The 18872-nt window shown below is 44.3% G+C and overlaps 1 protein-coding gene across 1 annotated transcript in view; it reads left to right on the forward strand.

The window, feature by feature from the left end:
- LOC104514805 (B-cell lymphoma/leukemia 11B-like) overlaps positions 1 to 5259 on the forward strand; it is a gene marked incomplete at its 3' end in the record, with an annotated part of 32374 nt that extends 27115 nt beyond the window's left edge. The window contains exon 3 of the mRNA XM_010158576.1: positions 5009 to 5259. Coding sequence (XP_010156878.1) covers positions 5009 to 5259 — 251 coding nt within the window. The remainder of the gene's footprint in view (positions 1 to 5008) is intronic.
- Positions 5260 to 18872: the final 13613 nt, after the last annotated feature.

The following is an 18872-nucleotide window of genomic DNA, read 5'->3' on the forward strand; positions in this document are numbered from 1 at the left end:
CGCTGTTCTTGATCTATGACTCATTTATGCATTATCATTTGAAATTCTTGGGAGAAAGAAATGTATCAATTCAAAGGGAATCCTTGTCTGCCAAAAAAGAAAAATCCCTGAGCAAAATATAACAAGAAATCCCTTCCCTACCCTCCTTTTTTCCCCAGTAGAGCCTTTCCATTTCCATCTCGAGCAAAGTTTTTGCCTTGGCATCCTAAGTCAGTGCTGGGGAACTGCTCCAAACCCATGGTGCTTATGCTGGGGAAGAGGTAAAGGCTGGTGTGCAGGTGTGTCTGGCTCAGCGCCGGACTCTGTGCATGAGTGTGTACTAGCATGTCTGCCCACACCACTGAGTCCTTCGGCCTTTCCTGGGGGATGCTGTGTCTCTGCCGCTTGCAGGGCTGCATGCACTGCTCTGCTACGTGCTGTTGGGAACGTTGGTGCATCTGTGTCTCTCTGTTCTCTGTGTGTGTACATGTGTGTATGTGCATGTTTGCTGTGTCAACCCTGTTGATGTCTGTGTAAAAAGACACAGTAGGCAGATATTAACATTAGGTGGGGACAGTCGGTGTAAGAGGGTGTAATTTAGACAAGACAACTTGTTTTAGGAAAAGCTTGGAAAAAAAATCTGTTGGAAAGGTTACTGAATAGGTCTGTCTTTCACTTTTGGATGTGTTTGTTCAAAGCTGCTGCAATGGTACATGTAAAACCCATCTCAAAACATCTGCAGTACTCTCCCTGAACGTGATGGGCACGGGGCAGGCATGAGGCAGCAGCCTGCACTATGAATTTGTAGCTGTACACTGTTCGAACAGATGTTTTTCTTTTTATTGAAGGAGAGGTTTTTTTAATAATGGAGCTGAGCTTTAGTCTCCAACCAGCTATTGATTGATTTTCCATCACCAGACAGGCACGGAGAGACACGCATTAAAACTTGGTTCGTGCCCTGATAAGTGGCTCACACGTCTGCCTGTGCACCTGCCCGTCTGCCTGTGCACAGATAAACGCCCAGGCACCCACCCAGAGAAGCACACAACACCCCCAGGGATGCACCAGCTACGTGGCTTATGTGTGGCTGTGTTTACATGAGATGTAAAGCAAGATCTTTTAAGTCCGGATCAGGTTCCCTGGTCTGAACCATGCAGAGGTGGACATTGTGAATGCTGCTTGCAGCTCCATCTTTGTGCTTTGCTCGGGGACTTTTCTGCAGATGTGCCAGAGGAGTGTGGTGTTTTACATATACCGTATCATATGGCCAGTCATGCTCAGGGAGAGGGACAACAAAAGGATGCAATTTATGCCTTGATTGTGGCTTTTGTCATGTTCATCTAGGCTCTTACGCTCATTTCCATCTTCTGGGGTCACGTCCAGTTTACCTTATTTCTTCTTTGGGAGTTTAAAAATAGCAGAGACCAAAAAAATTACTCTTAGCGGTTTCTGGGAGTCAACATAACCTGTGAGCTACTGCCATGTACAGGCACTGAGTATACGCTGAGCCTGTTTAAAGCATGAGGGCAAAATCCTCCTTTACCGTCAGCAATGCAGATCTTTTATTTACACAGTGACAGTCCCTGTGCGTGTTTCACACTCATGCTACGTCCAAAACTCCCCTTCGCATCCGTGCAGAATGGATACAGAATATATAATTGAGATCTGCAGTGCAGGTGAGTGATTTCCCACTGTTGACCCAAGAGGAAAATCGAGCCTCACGCATCGTGTCAGCAATGCCCGAGCGACACAGAGCTGCACGTGTGTGCCCGCTCACCCCAGCCAGATCAGATATTTGCTTCTAAGATGGCAGTACAGCTCTTGCGGTCTGCTTTCCCTTAGTGCCGGCTGTGGCTGTGCCCTTTGTGGCAGTCAGGGGCTTGCAGAAGTGCTTTCTTTTTGAAACCTGCATGCAATGTGATGTGGTCGATCAGCCATAGGATTCCAGGGACTATCTTTCCTCCTTCGTCTGATGCTGCATGGGTTGAACAGAAAACTCTCAGCATCACCTTAGGTTATCAGCTATCCCCCTATATCTGTTTATCTTTTTCTCTGTTTGTTCATTTTGTGTTGGTCCATCACCTGTAGTAGTTAAGTTGAAGAATGGTAGAGCCCTCATCTTAATTGTTCAGCTTTAAATAGAGCCTTTATGGGGAAAAAACCCAAAGGAGAGGAGCTGGAGAGGTAAAACATGGGCATGATCCTAGCTAACACAAGATGAGCATTTCTGGCAGCCCCATAATCTTTGTCTCTTAGCGCTGGGCTCGGGAGTGGGAGTGGGACTCCATGAGGATCTGCTGGAGTCATTCTTTGGCCATTCTTCTTTACCAACCATTTCCTTTCTGCAAGTAAGTTAGCACTTAGATTTCCTCATATATACATCAAAGGACAGAAAAATAGTTTCTTCGGTGACATGTTCAGTTCCAAACCATACACTGGCAACTGGTTCATATAGTCCTTCCCATAAATTTGTTAGGCACCTTGTTAAAGAGGATTGCTGGCTTGCCCCCAGTACCTCTCTTGGAAGGATCTTACAGGTTCCCTTTGCCCAGATGGTTAGAAACCTCCTGTTTGAAACCTTCATTCCCTTTCCACACTAGAAAAGATGTATTGGATAAGAGCAGGGAGGGCCTCTCTGCACCCACTCTTAACATCTTCTCAGACACCCCAGGGCTGTGCAGATTGTATCACATTCATTGCCAATGGAAAGATGGGACCCACCAGGACTGGACAAGATGCTATTGCTTTCAGGGTAGTGTTGGCATGCTAGAACCCGTGCCCCTGAACCTTAAAACCCCATGCAGGTGTGGATGATGGTACGCTTGGCAGGATTCATACAGTTACTCTGTGGTGAGCTCCTTCAAAACCTGTGGTATGGCACCATGATGTGCCAAGGGCTGAGTGACGGCAGGGCCTGTGCCCTTAGTCCTGGTGGGGCCACAGACATGTCTAGGTGTAACCTGAGATGTAGCTGCCTTGTGGACCTACGCTAAATCCCGATTTCAAGCTCATAACTTTTCCAGCAAGGACGAGTGCCCAGACAGCTCAATGTAGACTATGCTAGCCTAGTTCTTTTTATAATATTAGGAATATAAGATACAGTTGTTAAGTCATTGGAGGGAATCTTTGTTAATTTTTGCTTGTTCCATGAAAAAAACCCGAACTTGTTATCTATATATGTTACAGTGGCGGTAGAGTGTTTCATATACACATAGAAATCCATGTCTGACAGAGTTTCCTAATGCTTAGTGCACAAAATACAACATAGGTATGATTTGGGTAGTAGTTATCATTACCTGCTTGTGAAGGTCGAGAGATCAAACAGTTGCAAAAGTCAAGCAACTAAGCTCCTAAAATAAAAAATTCTTCCTCGTCCCATGAGCAGCAGAGATGGCTTCTATTTAAAACCAGTCCTCACAAAAGAGCACAAATTTTATCTTTGATGCTTGAAGCTCAAGTATTTACACAGGGAATTTAGACTCTTCACTTGTGGTTTTGGCAAAAGCTTCACACAAATGTTTTGCACTGGTGGTCTCTTAGCCATTTAAGATAAACGACAAAATCAAATGCAGTCCTTGCAGACTGGAGTGCTGGATGCTGTGCCAAGGATGAAGTCTCCCCGTTTGCCTCACATGTGTAGCTGTCAGATCAACATGCAGGCGTAGTTCCCGAACCGGGACTCCAGAGGTGGAGAGGCTCCCCCAGAAAATGTTGCTTTTCTAGTGTTGGAGGAAGCATGCGTAAATATTTCTCCATGCTGCCACGGTGTTGGCATGTATCTGCAAGGCACACACACATGCACAGACAGAATTGCCACCATTAAAAAAAAAAAAAAAAAAAAGAGAGCATTTGCCAGAAAATACCCCACAATTAACGCGCGTATTTCCTGATCTCAATACAGGGGGAAACTGTGGTTTCTGATCTACCACTGTGCGGTAACTGTTGGCAAATGCCAGCTTTTTAATGGCGACCACTCCACCACATATCTTCATTTAGAAACTGGCCTTGATTAGTAGCTACCCTTTATTTAATAATTAAGTGGCAGGCATAGTTTTATATGAAGGGGGTGGGATTCTTGGTGGATGTAAAGAGATGCCTTTCACTCAATTTCCCTTTAAACGCTGGTAATTCATGCCAGCTAAAAATGTGACTCCTACCTGATTCTGCACGCGTGTGTGTATGTTTGTGTGTATCTGTATTTGTGCAGGTGTATATCGATGTTTTAGACTTCTATCTTAGTTTTTCAAAGCCGCGGAGCTCAGTTTGGACTAGTGCCAGGAAGAGCGAGCGTTTCCAGTGGAGCAGGAGAAAACTCTTAAGTACAGCTTTTAAATGGCAGGTGATTCCTAGAGGGGTTAAAAATAAACGTTATGGTTGGAGGTTACGATATCATCTTTTAGCTACCAGGAGAAAGGTTGCTCCCTTCTTTGCAGGCTCGATAGGGAAGCATCCTGCATAAGCAGGGCATGTGAAACGAACAGCTGGCTGCGGCGCAAGTGGGAAGGCAGGGCAGTGGTCACCAGTGCTTCCTTCCGGGAGCTCGGCTCCTGGCACCTCGCTGAAGCTACCTGAGCTCTAAGTCATCACGCTTTGCCCCGGCCGGCGCGTGCAGCCCGCTTCAGCGGCGGCTCGGCAGAAAGCCTGCCCAGTTTTGTGTCAGCTCAGTGCATTAACACAGCCGTAAAACAATAATCCCCCTTTTGATTCCGTCCCCGAGCAAGTGCTGGTGGCGACGTTCGCTGCTTACGGCTCTGCTCCGCGCCATGGCCGGCTGCCTCCCCCAGCTTTGCCCCTCTCTGTGCCCCCCACAGGCCCCCAACCTGGGTTTGCACATCCCCTGGGTCTCTTCTTGCTCTTCCCCTGCCTGGTGCCAACCCACCAGCCTCAGCCGGGCCCAGAGAGGGTTCAGACCAAGCGTGTCATGCGTTAGGCAGCCAGCCCCCACCTCGCCTGTTTCCCCTGATGATGCCTCCTCTGTCCCTTCAAACTTAGATACGACTGACAGTTTTTTCTATTGTTTTTTCTCCAGGGCCGTCCAGGCCTGCAAACCTGCCGGGGGCTCCCATAGCTGCCTCCTCCCACCCTCACACATCCGTGATCACGTCACCTCTCCGCGCACTGGCCTCCCTCCCGCCCTGCCTTAGCCTGCCCTGCTGTGGTGCACGTGCAGTCTCAGTTGGCGGGACTCAGACTGAGATTCAGACTGAGACGTCAGGCACATTTGGATGTCATTGTCAGTTGTCAGGTAATAGAAACATTTTTTTTTGTTGCTATCTGAAGGTCAGTAGTGCTGCCAAGCGTTGTCGGTCTTTGCTGTGGGAGAGCTGCCTTCGCTGGGTCGCGTGGGGAAGGCAGAGAAAATTCCCTAGACCACCCCCCTCTCCTTCCTCCTTCCCCCTCCATGCTGGCAGAGGATGGGGAGTGGGAAAGGGCGTTCAAATCCATCCTTCTCCCCATCCCTCCTCCTCTGCTTGCCCACCTTCGCTGTCACCAACAGCTGCTGGGCTGTTTGTGCCATGTTGTGAACTATAGTCAGAGAGTCCTCACAGACTGTGATACCTCAGTATCAAGATTTCATCTCTCTGGGCTGTTTATTTTAAGCTTAATCGGGTAACATTTAACATCTGAAGGTTTTTTTTTTCCTTCTATATTTTTTTTTCCCTTCCCCCCAGTCACTCATATTAAAGGCTGTCCTCCACATCCATGTGCACGCAGGATGTATGTGCTCCATGCTGTTTTCTCCCTTGCATTGAGAAAATGCTCTTTGGTGACTTGCCACGCATCCCTCAATTCTCCTCCATCAGCTTTTCTTTTCCTTTCTTCTTTCTGGATGCCTGATTTTGTCACCAGGAGGAGGGGAAAGTGATGGGGAAATGAGGGCGCATTGAGCTAGCCAAAGAGGACACGGACATATTGTTGCCAGACCCCATCATTTCAGACCCAGCGATCTCTTTGAAATCAGTGGGTGTTTCTGAGCGTGGCTCAGTTGCAAGATTTGGTCTATGGTGAACTGCAGGCTGGAGAGGTGAAAATGGGGAGGGCTTAAAAGAAAATACAGCTGTGGCAAAATCCGCAAGCGTTTATGTAGTCTCATGGTGGTGGGCCAAACCCTGCAGCCCTCATTCATGGTAACGTGCATGGAGTTTTAATAGGAGTTCCCAGAATGATGCTGGGTAAGTAATGAGTGAGGACCAGAGGATTTAGAGAGACATCAACGACTGTCAGGAGTGAAGCCTTTGGGAAACGGCTCCTCATGTCCCCCTGAAGCTGGCAGAACTTTGCTGCGCTCAGCTTTTTCCTTCCACAAGCAGCGGTACCACCTGGCTGCAGTACGCAATATCTCACGAGAATGTCCCTGTACATCTCTTGTCATTATAATAAAGCAAGACAAAAAAATTTGCAAGAAATATAAATTTGCATCTTGGAAACCCTCGGTCTTGAAAGATAAAAATATCCTCGGGAGGAGGCTGAGAACACTCTGCAGGGTCCTGTTCTGACCCCAGGTGAAGCTCAGGGTGTGCTAGGAAGGCCCTCGTGCCTCTTGGGAGAGACAGCCTACACCAGCTGCCTGTGCCGGGGCGCAGGCACTGAGCCTGCAGCAATGTGCTGTGTCCTGCCCTGCAGTCGGTGTGTCTGGGGGATTTGGTCAGATTTCCTATCCGAGCTGCCATACGCAGCGCGGTGGGGTTGCTGTTTTAATCAGGCTCTGCTTCATCAGCCTCAGCAGATTGACCAACTGGCCTGAGACGGGTGCGGAGATGGGCTCTTCTGAATGGTGAGCGCTGGGTCAGAAAGTCAGATACCTTCTCCGCCTCCCCCTTTCCCTCCTGCCTGTACCAGTAAACCAAGCTGGAACTGATCTCATGTTTTGCTGTTCTCTGCCTTCACCGGTGCAGTATGCACGCAGGTGCCTCTGGTAGGCAGGTAGTTGTAACAGTGAACTGGATGCCCGGGTTCCCTGTTGCTTCTGATGCCAGCAGCTAGTGGGGAGAGAAGCAAGCGCAACTAAAAATAGAAAAGGAAGGAAGGAATAACTTATTAAAGAATGTGGGAAGGTGAGGCTTTTGTACTTTGTGTACTTTGAGTTCTCAGTTTGGAGTTGTACTCTGTGAGTTTTCAGAATTGCGTGTTTGCTGGGAGAGCGATGCCAGCTCTGTGGAGAGAGAGACCTGTTATCATGGCTTCCTGTAATTACTGCTGCAGTCTGCGGCACTTAGAGAATAGGTTATATCAAAGTGCACGCTACATGTTTATGACAGTAGTTGGTCAAGTTCTGCTTGAAAGAAACATTTTCTTCCCTTGAAAAAGGAGATTATGTCTACTTAACCCTTTCTTATCTCCCGTAATATCCCCTGTATGTGAGCCTGTGTCAAGGGTTATGGGATCTTTCCAGCACCCAAAATGTTTTGTGGAAATGAAATAAAAGTGTGTTCTTTGTCTTGACTAATAATCTAGTGACAATACCTGCATTGTGCACTCTTTTTTAATATAGCCATTTACAACAGTCCAGCTTTAGAGATCTGCTTGTCTTTCTGACTTGATTAGCCTTTTATTCTGTCAGCCCTGTTCTTGCTTCTGAGGAATTGTTTCCTTCTTTGAACAAAAGCCATCAACAGTTCCCGCCTCTCCTCCTCCTTCATCATTTCTTACCTTTCCTGTTTTTCAGCATTCATTTAATTCAGGACCTGGCGTTTTTCCATGCAGTTCTCAAGCAGGCTTCGACTCTGAAGGCTGGAAGTTGCAGGTACTCCCAAATCTCTGCTGGGCACTCACAAATCAGGCTCTCAAGAGTCCCAGCAGTTCTGTGCTGGAGAATCTAAACTTCTGACTGCCAGTGTGATTTGGGGTACGCATGTGTGAAAACTGCATTTGGAAATCTCCGACCTACATAAGAGCAATCGCCCGGAATGCTGAGTAGTGTTCAGTCATGCACAGGGGAAGTTGTGCCGCCTCATCCAGAGCTGTTTGCGATCTTTAGAAAACACGCTGCTGATAGTAGTTTCAATCACAGTAAATGATGTTGGAAATTCTGCTTGGGTGTCTGCTGTGTTGCTTGGCCAGTGCTGGTCGTGGTCCCCTCTGTCTTTGTTCAGTTCTGTCTGTTCAGAGTACCACAGGATGAGGAATTTGTGATTAAAAGTCTATGTTTTTCCATGTGATTTAAAAAAAAAAAATAGTCTACCACTGGAACAATCTCTCTGCCTATTTATTTCTTTATTTTTTGCCTCAGAGGCTTCTGTCTGTTGAATTGGGTTCTCCCGTTCAAATGTTTTTAGTGCCTATTTAATTAGAAGTTGGAATAGAGTCATGGAATTCACAGGGTTGTATAGTTTGGATCTGAAATATAAATGGGCAAAGCATTAATTTTGCTTTAACCCTTGCCAGCTTAGGGTGCTTTTTTGAGCCTGCTTTTTATTTCATTTCAATGAATTGCAACTGCTCAGAGTAACTGTAAAACACACAGAGGTTTTTCGGCATAACAGAGACATGCAAATGATTGTTGAGAGACGTAATTATGTAAAGAAAAGTATATGCCCATATGCATGCACACATACACTGCAATGCATTTAGTGGGGCTATTTTTTTTTCAAAATACATCTTCATAAGGCTCTTTTTATGATGCTGATTTATTAATAGTGTACATTAAGGCTTAAATTGTCAAAGCTGCCTAAGAGATTTGGATGCCCATTTCCCATTAAAGTTAACGAGAAATGAGCTTTGAAAATCTCAGTGCAGAAGTACATGGCACTTTACAGTGTGCTCTCCAAAGAAAAAAGTCCCTGTCCTGAAGATCCTATGGCGCAAACGCCCAGAAATGGAATTAAAATCGGCATAAGACAAAGGGGAGTGCAAAGGCACAGATAATAATTTATCCACTATGTCTGCATTCAGGTATGTACCTGATCCAAAATCTTTGGGCCTAGGCCCATGAGTGAGAGTTTTATATACCTCCGTAAAGATAATTAATTCTGTCCAATACACATGCATTCAGCTAAGCAGTGAAACTGCTTCCTTCCCACATGTCGGCTGATGGAAGGAGGTGGAAAGCAATTACGATGCTTAGTTGCATATATAAAAACAGCAAGTGGTCATGGACAGCAGTGATTAATGGACAGGGCTGTGAAATTTAAGGTCTAAAATAGAAGAAGGCATGGGGCCATAGCTCAGAAGAGAAGAACAAGCTCCTGTTAATTCAAGAAATCAGCTGTATTAGTCATTAGAACATTCTGAAAATCACACAGTCATCTTGTAAAGTTAATATCAATTTACTTGGCCACTGAAATTCTACTTATTCCATCGTTTAACTAGTGTGATGTTTTCTTGGCAAAGGTTAAGGTGAGAGTGAAGATAAAAGAAGTCCCTGTAGGTAAATAATAGGTTTTAAAAGGATACTCTTACCTCCTTCAGTTATGTCACCGTATTCATTTTGTGTTGGTTTTATAACTGGAGTCAGCCAATAAGAGCTCGATTAGACCACCCTGCTGTAAAAAGCTTGATGCAATTAATACAGTCTGTCTAGAAAGCTGTATTATTTTAGAAACTTTTATGTTAATGATATGGTATGCACCCGGCACATTTCTTACTAGACCAAGAAGCAAGCTTTTGTTCACTCCAGACTGGGTTTTATTAACACAGGAGGATCAATGGAAAACAAAACAGTAATCAGAATGGAGAATGCAAACTCATCCAGCAAAAACCTCCTAACTTATGAAGTCCTAGGACTATGGCTGATACTCTACTCTTCATTTTTTTTGTTGAATGGAATCTTAAACAAAAACAAAAGTTCACTAAAACTTGATTTCTGATCAGTGCTGGGTGAAGAAAGAGGAGAAAGAATTGGGTATATGTGTCTGAGGGCAGACAAAGACCTATAGTTTCCCTGAGACCCTTTGTAAATATATCTTTTCATTTTGCTGTTTAAAGAGGTTTGCATAAAGTACTGGCTAACATTCAGAGTGGTGTCCCTGTTAGTCATGGTTACGTGTATTTATTTATTTTAGTGAAATATTTAATGCATGCTATAGTAGAATTGACTTTATGGACAGTACTTAGACAGTGGCAGGGATGTGTGAGAGATGTACATACTAAAAATGGTAATGCATCAGTCTGAGGGTGTGCATCCATCTTTTCATCTATCTATCAATCTATGTGTTCATCCATCTATCCAAGTATTAAAATCATATGTGACCTGTTTGTCTATGCAGCTCTCTGTCTCACCAGATATTAAAATTGGACCCAAACTCAAAATAGATGGATCTAATCACAAACTGATTTTTTGACTGAATGGCGTGTTTGTCAAGAGGCAGCGAAGAGACCTTAAGATGGCAAAGAGGGAGCTAAAATTAGGGTGCTGCATGGGGCAGCGGCACTGGCAATTTGAGCGTGGCTGAGGCTTTGTTCTAGGCAGACCCCAATCACTGTAACTTTGTAAGTCCTAATTATGTCAAGTTAAGAACCAGCAGGAGCAATAGTGATATTTAAAGGTGCTTTAAAGTGGATGCCTGCCATTTCCAGACATCCCAGGAAAAAAAGAAAAGCCCTTAATTGCAGTATTAACGGGTGGAACTGAATCTGGTAGTCTCGGGACAAAAGGGTTCAAGGCAACGTTGCCTGCAGTAAAGACAATGGCTCCAACATTGAGAGAGTTAACTCGATCGCATACCACTACGCTGAGCCCGAGAGTCTGAACTCTTCAAACGCTCCAAATGGAGAGCTAAATCAAAGAATCCTGTTTCAAATCCATCCAAGATGTTGCTGTTTTTCTCCTCTGACAGGAGAAGCATTTGGAAGTGCAGTTTCTTTCTTTTTTTATAGCTGTCTTAAAAAGGAGTTTGGATGTTTAGCACAGCTGGTGCTCATTACATTATGCACTATCAATAAAATAGCATGTGTAATTAATTTTTAATGCAGTGCTGTATGCAGCGCTTTAAAGCAGTTACTGTATGGGGAGAGCCGACACCGGTCACTGACATCAGAAATATTGAAATAGAGGGCTAGATTTTGCATTTTTAAAGGGTGTATGTGCAAGTGGGGGAAGGGTAGTTCCCAGCCAGCAATTCTCTGGCCACAATCAAATTTAAAAATATAGAACAAGATGGATGAAGGTGATTTTATAATTTGCTTATTGGAATGAATGAATTTATTTCCTTTTAGAATTTTCTGAGCGATGGCTGGGTCAGGAGTAGGTGACTTCAGAGTAGAGGTAAGCACCAGGGGACCGCAGAGCAACTGATCCATCTTTGTTAAAGCACGAGCAGGCTTTGGCGGTATCGGGTGAGAGATGAGGCAAAGGGCAGGTTATGGGGAAAAGCAAAGGAAGGACATTTCTGTTCTGTCTCATCGAGCAGGTATTTTATTTTACAGGGCTCTTTCCTTGTGCCTTGTTGTTCCCATTAGTAATAACCCCCGTTTCCCCCCCTTGATTCATTAAATATTTGGCGTATCGGCGGTTTGGGAGGGGGAGAGTAGCTTGGTTACAGAGAGGCATTGCTGATGGCAAGGTGCCTGCTGCTCTGACAGAAGACCCAAACAAATCACAGTCTTCTTTTTTCTTGGCATTTGTGCAGTACTTTCCAGAAGACACCAGCATAAATAAAGGCAGCTTTAATGGGGTGCAGTAGGCAGGGTTGGGGCACCACTGTAGTTTTTGGCAGCCGTTATGGCCAGAAACACCTCGGTTGTCCAAAGGAGGAGCAGGCCTATGTTTGAGGTTGTAGCATGGTTCTTGTTCGTATTCAGCAAAGGGACAGGAATGACTTTCATGTTTTTGCACTAGGGAGGGTTTGCAGGATAGGACCAGCTTCTCCCTCCTGCCACCTCCTTCCTACCCTTTTCAGGGAGTTGAATGCCTCTTGGTGAACACGTCCTAAAAAGAGAAGAAATGAACTGCAGGAAGAGAAGGAAGGAAGCAGCCACCTACAAAGCAACAAAATTAGGGGTAGCGTTTGTCAGGTGCCTTGCCTTTTGGTTGGGCAATGCACCAGCTTTCTAAGAGCTGATTTATTATTTTTTATACACATGCACCAGGCATAAATGTTTGCAATTATTCTTTCTTTCAGTAAATTGCCATTCATTTGTACATAGCATATGCTAAACAGTTCACTTGTGCGGCCTCACCTGGCATATTCAGGATGGAGTTTTCTCTTGCCCCTTCAGCAGTAGCTTTTTGTCATCACTTTTCTTCTCGCTTTCTGTCAGATACGTGCGGATGTGTTTGTGTGTCTGAGCCAGGAAGTGAATTGGGCTGTTCAGTTTGTGAGAACGGAGATAAATCTCTTGTGCACAAATATAATGCTCAGCATCAAAGGAAGTAGGGCAAGCCATGGTGTATGGTGTAGGTAGTTGTGATGAGAACTGCTCTTTAGTTTGCAAGCCAGAGTGGGAAAGGTGGAGGCAACAGTGAGGCGTTGTACATTTTGTGGTGAAATAGCTTTATTTTATTTTTTTTTTTTTAGAGGACTTGGATCTCACATTCCTGGGGTGACTCAGGTTTAGGCCAGAGAACTGCAAAAAAATTACCCTGTATCCCTCCAGAGCTGCCTAATTCAGAGGACCTGGGTTCTTTTTTCTTTTCTGCGTGCTTCATAAAAATAGATGAAAGGAAGAATTCTGTGCTCGCATGGGACGCTTTATGTTCAGAAAGGGATTTGAGTCAAAGAAGCCATGCTGATGCACCTCGCGTGTGCCCCACTGGGCTCCTGTGTGCTGCATGTTGGCCCTTCTTTCTGATGAGCAGTAAACAGCTGACCAACTGTTAGCAACATACGTTTTTATGCTGTTTGCTTTCTTTTGGACAGGCTTTTTCCCAACATTTTTACAGTATGTACAGAAATCTGGTATGCTAGAGTATGGTACGTGCCTTTGCTATCTTTATTTCCCTCTTGTTTTTGTCTTAATCAAACTATTTCTATGGGTTCCTGTTCCAGCTAACGCAACCTGCTGCAGCACAGTCTGGGGAAGACAGGTTCAATGAGTCAGTAAAACATGCACTTGGAAGGAAGCAGGCAAAAATCCCATATAGGAAGGAATTACATTTTTTATGAATTCAGCTGTAAGAGTCAGAGGTCCTGGGACTTCTGGAATGAGGTTAACGCAAGCACTAAGTAAGGCAGTGGGGAGACAGAGGTGCTGGAATCACCCCATGAAATGGTGCTTTCTAAATTATTGTCTTTGGTATGAACATAAAGAATCTCTGGTTAGAGAGAGGCCAGTTTACATAACATACCTGCAGCTTTTATGCTTGTTTACACACCACTTGGCTATTTGGAGCCAACTGTAAATTTATTATTTTCAGTACATCCCCTGGCAGTATGAGGGGAGCATCCTATCCTTTCTGTGTGTCAGACTGTCTCCTTACCTGTCCTGTATTGACCTAGATGACTTCACATGAGACCCAGATCTCAACCTGACCCTTTCATCTCTTCCATAGCTGCGTGACAAGTGCGGTACTTGCAGGGCGTGCTGTACCAGGCCAGCCGTCCACTGAGGGATGGTCTGGAGACTGCTTAGGGATGCTTAGCTGAGCATCTTTCTACGAGGAGTTTTCTGACTTTAGTGGCGTTGTGCTGTTATGCCAGCTGTGAACACGGTCTGTGGAATTCAGGGATGTACATAGATTTAAGTAAGAATCAGAGTATTGTTGGGAAATACATACCATTTGAAACTGTCCATGGCAATCAATGAAAAACAAAAAACTCTGCAACCTTACATGATCTCAGCATAGCACCAGCACCCTTTGCCTGTGTGGGAACTGTTTTTTTTCAGTTTGCATCCTTTAACAGAGATTTCCGTTATTTTCTCGTCTCCTCTGGTTGAAAAGGAAGAGAGTAAGTTCATTTATTATGGCACAGACAGGCTTATAATGCAAAGTCTGGCCAAAAATTAGGTCTGAGTGTTTACGGATTGATTAATTCAAATCCTTTGTAAAAATGTGTGAACTGTTGATTAAACTGGGAATAGGATCATTGTGGTTTTGCCTACAGTGAGGACAAGATTAGTGTGTAACTTCACATTTCTGCAAAACCTTTTAATAATAATAAAAAAGTTGATATTTCTCTATTTTCCAGGTTTCTCTTTAAATTGAGCTAATACCTCCATTGTAAATTGGAGGTGTAATCTTAAAAATGCTGTAGCCTATTGATGCCAAACACTTCACTATCATTATCAATAGATACACAGAAGAGTTGTAAAATAATTCTGTGAAATTGCTGTAAACTCCTTCCCAGTTTCCTCCGCATGTTTTCCAGAAGGAGCGGTGTGAAAGCTGCAGTGGTGCTAGCCCCTGCCTCCACCACCACTGTCAGCGTTCATTAGTGAGCTGAGCTCACTCATAAATGCCTCAGCTCTTCCCATATTTAGAGCCCTGTAGACAGCAAATCTCTCTCCCTTTTTTTGAGGAAAACCCCAATGGTCAGGGTTTGAGGTGGGCACTTGAGGTACAGTTTTAATTCTGTGGCCTGGTATCATCCAGAACTGTAAGGGAGAGTAAGAGTGTATGGGAGACAGTACTATCACTGCCTTAAATAATTTGCTCCTACCCTTTCCTGCTAAGTTTGCCAGGCCTTGCCGTGTGATTATGAGATTTCTTAAATTTGTTTTCTCCTTAATAGGTAAAGATGAGTGAACGCTGTTTCTCACTTTCTCCTCACTGTTGCTTCACAGATGTCTTTGCTTTCTGGGACCAGCTGGGACTGCCAGGGAGGCATTGCCCAGGGGATTTCATTACCCCAGAGTTAGATTTGCCCCTCTGCACGGCAGCATGGGGCTGTATTGCATATAGCCCCCCACCCAGCAAGTCCCAGTGAGTCACCATCGCGCTTGCTGGGCTGTCTGTGACCACCCTGGCCGTGAAACTTCCCCCCATCCACACCTTTCCCTTCCCCTGCTCTGCCCCAGACATTCGTACTTCTTTCTTTTCTTAATATATCATTTCAACTTTGCCATCAGGTAGGTCCTTCATTCATTCATTGCTGTCAGTGCCAGTGGTCCCTGCAGTAATGGTTATAGTATTTTTTCTAAAAATCAAGTCCAAAGTGAATTTGCTCTTTTTTGTGTGGGTGTGTTTTTTTTTTTAAACTTCACATTTTTTTAAATGGAAATGACTGCTGAAAGTAAACACAGCTTGCAATGTACAGACATATTGGGCCAGCATGAATTTCCTTAATAAGCTGGGGTATGCGTGTGTGTGCACACACACGTGTGGTTTTTTCCCCCTTAAACCTTGGAATAAGAGTACTATCTCTTTAAATCCTAACTCAAACTTTACTGGCGATTTTACAGAGCCTGGTTTCATTTATAGTGGAGCCAGACTTGCTGTGTGAGAGCCGTCCGCATGCTGGAATTAGTCTTAAGCTCGCTTCTGTGGCGTTGCCAAATTCCATGTTTGTGTTTTATTTAGAATTCTTTTCACGGCCAGTCGAATCTGTTCAGGCACACATAGGCAGTGTTGCGCCCCATGGAGAAAATAAGCAAGTTTGCGTTTTCTTTGGCATAGGCCATGGCCACAAAAGACTGCGGTCTAAAAAAACATTTTTTAAAAGCTATTTTAACCCATAACAGATGTATAAAGTAGGCACACGCATGCCAGCTTCCTTAGTTTTAATTAAAAAATAATTACGGCTTTAATGGGATGCTAGTGACAAATTTGGATGAATGGTGGGTGACATTATCTCAAGGCTTGCTTCAACTTATAAATTAGTGCATTTCTCTTGGCCAGTGGTACAGATGAAATTAAACGAAGGAGCAGATTAATATTTCTTAAAGTTACCAAATGAAAAATCAAATAAAAACGCAAGGCCCCTTCCTCCCTCTCTTGCTCAGATTCCTCTTTGCATGAGATCACAGAACATGGAGAAAAGGCTGTTTTCCCTGGCTGATAAACGATTTCACCAGCGATAAACTGGGCTTAAGTTTGCAAGGTACCTGTCCCTTTCATAATTTCACATCGGTAGCCACATCACCAAATTATTATGATTAATGTCAGTAGGAGCTTCTATTTATAACCACATCTAACCAGCTAACACAATACCTCCGAGCCAGGAAAACTGAAATATGAAACCATCCCTATGTGCTGCATGTTGCAGTGGTTCTCTCTCCGCACCTCGGCTAACTGGGTGCCTTTTGGGCTGTGATGCCGGCCGTGATTCTTCACATCTTTAGGCTATCTTCATTTTGGGGCTTTTAAGGCTCACCAGAGCTGAGCTGGATGCACAGGCTTGCACAGGTAACAACAGCTTATATTTATGAAGAAATAAACAAAGGAGTAATAAACATGTAATGAGCTAACCCCAGATGGTATCTCTGCTGTTATTACAGTCAGGTGCATGAGGAACTGGGGAAGGGAGAAGGAAGGATCAGCACAGGAGGCTGTGGATATCAAAGGAGGAGAAGGTGAGGTCTGATGGGTTCACTGGAAAAAGTGTCTCCCTCCTTCCCACGCTGTGGACACCCTGAATAGGTGCTGAGAGGACAGGCAATAAAGCAGCGCAATTTTTCAGGGCATGCAGCAGAACCACATTTCCCCTGGACCTGCTCTTTCCAGCAGCAAAGGTGGGATGGGGCTTTCTGGATGACAGCAGGTAATCAGCTTCAGGATTTATGATATAGGCACATGAGAATAATTTTGTGTGTGGATGTTCTCAGGCATATTCTTTCATGAAACTTCTCATCCTCTTAACATTTATTCCCCCTTATAAAAAAAAACCCTGAAATAGTGCTGATACCTGTAATCTAGATGGTAAGAGCTCTTCTTCCTTTAGGCATTGACAGTTTTCTGTAACAAACATGTTACATCGTTTCCTCATTACAAAAATAAAAGCAATTTTTGGAAAAAGCAATCAGAGGCAGGATAGAGAAAAGGTATCCAGTGTTTGGTGGATAGCTGTGCACCTTCCCCTAAACCAGTCCCGGTTTGTCTTGTGACCTACAGATGTATTGCTACTAATTTCCACTCAGATGTGGCAGTGTCTCCCACCTTGCTTCCTGAAAGCTGCCTGCCATGTTAATCCAGGGAAAACCCAGGAAGAGGAACTGCTCTACTGACTTCGAGCTAGCTGGGGAATTAGAGCTCCTCAGGGTGATCTGCTTGATCCCTCGGGGAGAGCAGCATCTCTCCTCGGTGTGCAGGTTGTCCACTGCCTGAAGCTGAACCCAGCCAGACTCTCAAAAGATACAATTCTTAGGCTTGGTTAAACTGCAGCAAAAGAGGGAGAAATTTCCCTTGGTCGACTGAATGAGGATTTCTGTGGTAACATTTCCCTGAGCTTGAATTCCTCACGAGTGAAAATGAAGTTCCAGCATTAAAAACATGAGTCACGCAGTGCAGATGAGAGTCATTTTTGCATTCCTGGAATTTTTGGAAGGGAAACATTACATTCACGATAATCCTTTCAATTATACCTTATTGCTAAAATAATCCATGAGGCATTCTGCAGTAGAGCCCTCTGCTATTTGGTTACAGTTGAGGGTTTGAAAAGAGCACCTGAAAGCTTTTAGACTCCTGTGTGTCGGTATCTTAACTTTCTTTTTATGTTGCTGCATGCAGGATGGTCTGGTGTCCTTTTTATTTACTCCTTAGCGTTTTTTGTTTAATAAATAAGGCTAATTTGATTTGTTCTGATCTGTCTCAAGTATCTAATTGCTGCTGTAGAGAATGATTAATGTCCAGTTGAAAGGATTGCACATCTATAAATGAGAATTGAAAGCAGATGTTAGTTTGATGAGCGTGTGCTGCCCATTCCTTGTCTACACTGGCTCAGAGAGCAGGCTGCTGAGATAGCGCTATCTATCAAAACAGAGATGTTGGATGCCAAATACAGTTCAGAGTCACACACCTATCATGAGATGAGTGAACAGTTAACGTATCCCAGGTAGTTTTTTCTCTGCTTGTGAAATATCTATACGCAAGACAGCGTTATCCTCAAATTGTCAGAAGTACTTGACAAACTCCAGTCCGGGAGAATGCACTGTGAATTGATTACAACCAGGACTTTATCTCTCAGTTTTTACTCAGCGAGTAGTGTTGGTATGTTGTCCAAGGGCAGGTAAGTTCAGTTTCCAGTGCTATTGCATGTGCAGTGCTGATTCTGAAGTTAATTCAATCCATAAAAAAAAGGAAGGAGCTGATACTGTTCTCTTTCCTATTTGTGGACTGACTAGGTATTCAAGCATTTCTGGAAGTCAGGCCAAATACTTGTCAGAGTTCGCTAGCTTGAGTTCATGCAGGTCTGGGGAGAGTAGACAGTAAAAGGAGCAAAAGACTGAATTGCCTGAGCACAAGATGAGGTTTTGTAGTGTCCAGCTGACTTTGACGTACACCTGCACACAATAAGCGCAACAGCATCTTAGATAAAAGCAGGTACAGAGAGGATCTTTTCACGTGTGCTCTCCGGTTTAGTAATGTATGATGCTTTACTGTCCTTTCACAAGCGGTGCTCTCTTGGCCGGTGGCGTACGCCTTCCCAGCCAGTGTGTTAGAGAAGGTTAGCAGCCAGTGCGTGTCAGAGTGGAAGAGAAGATGTTTTGGCCGAGGGCAAGCATTTCTGATAATGGCAGTAGGCTTGTCAGTGTTTCCAAAAAATGGAGAGCACTTGCTTTTTAAAGCCTCTTATAAAAATCTTTTTTGTACTTTAAAAATGTTTGTCAGCATTACTGTGAAAAAGAGAGAAAACACAGTTAACAGGCTTAGTCACCTTGGTTTGTGGGTTTTTTTTGGCTGAAATAGCCTTTGCGTTTTTATTTGTTGTTAAATGGCTATTCAGGTAATGTCTGTGACTAGAAAACTATTTCACAGATGGACAGATGGACATGTAAAGACTAACACAAATCTTCCTTGATGTCTATAAATCAGTCTGACTTGGGATGTGTGTATGGCAGGAGAGAGAGGGAAAGAGGGA

Source organism: Eurypyga helias, unplaced genomic scaffold (genome assembly GCF_000690775.1).
Source record: "Eurypyga helias isolate BGI_N326 unplaced genomic scaffold, ASM69077v1 scaffold38449, whole genome shotgun sequence".
NCBI classification, from domain to species: Eukaryota; Metazoa; Chordata; class Aves; order Eurypygiformes; family Eurypygidae; genus Eurypyga; species Eurypyga helias.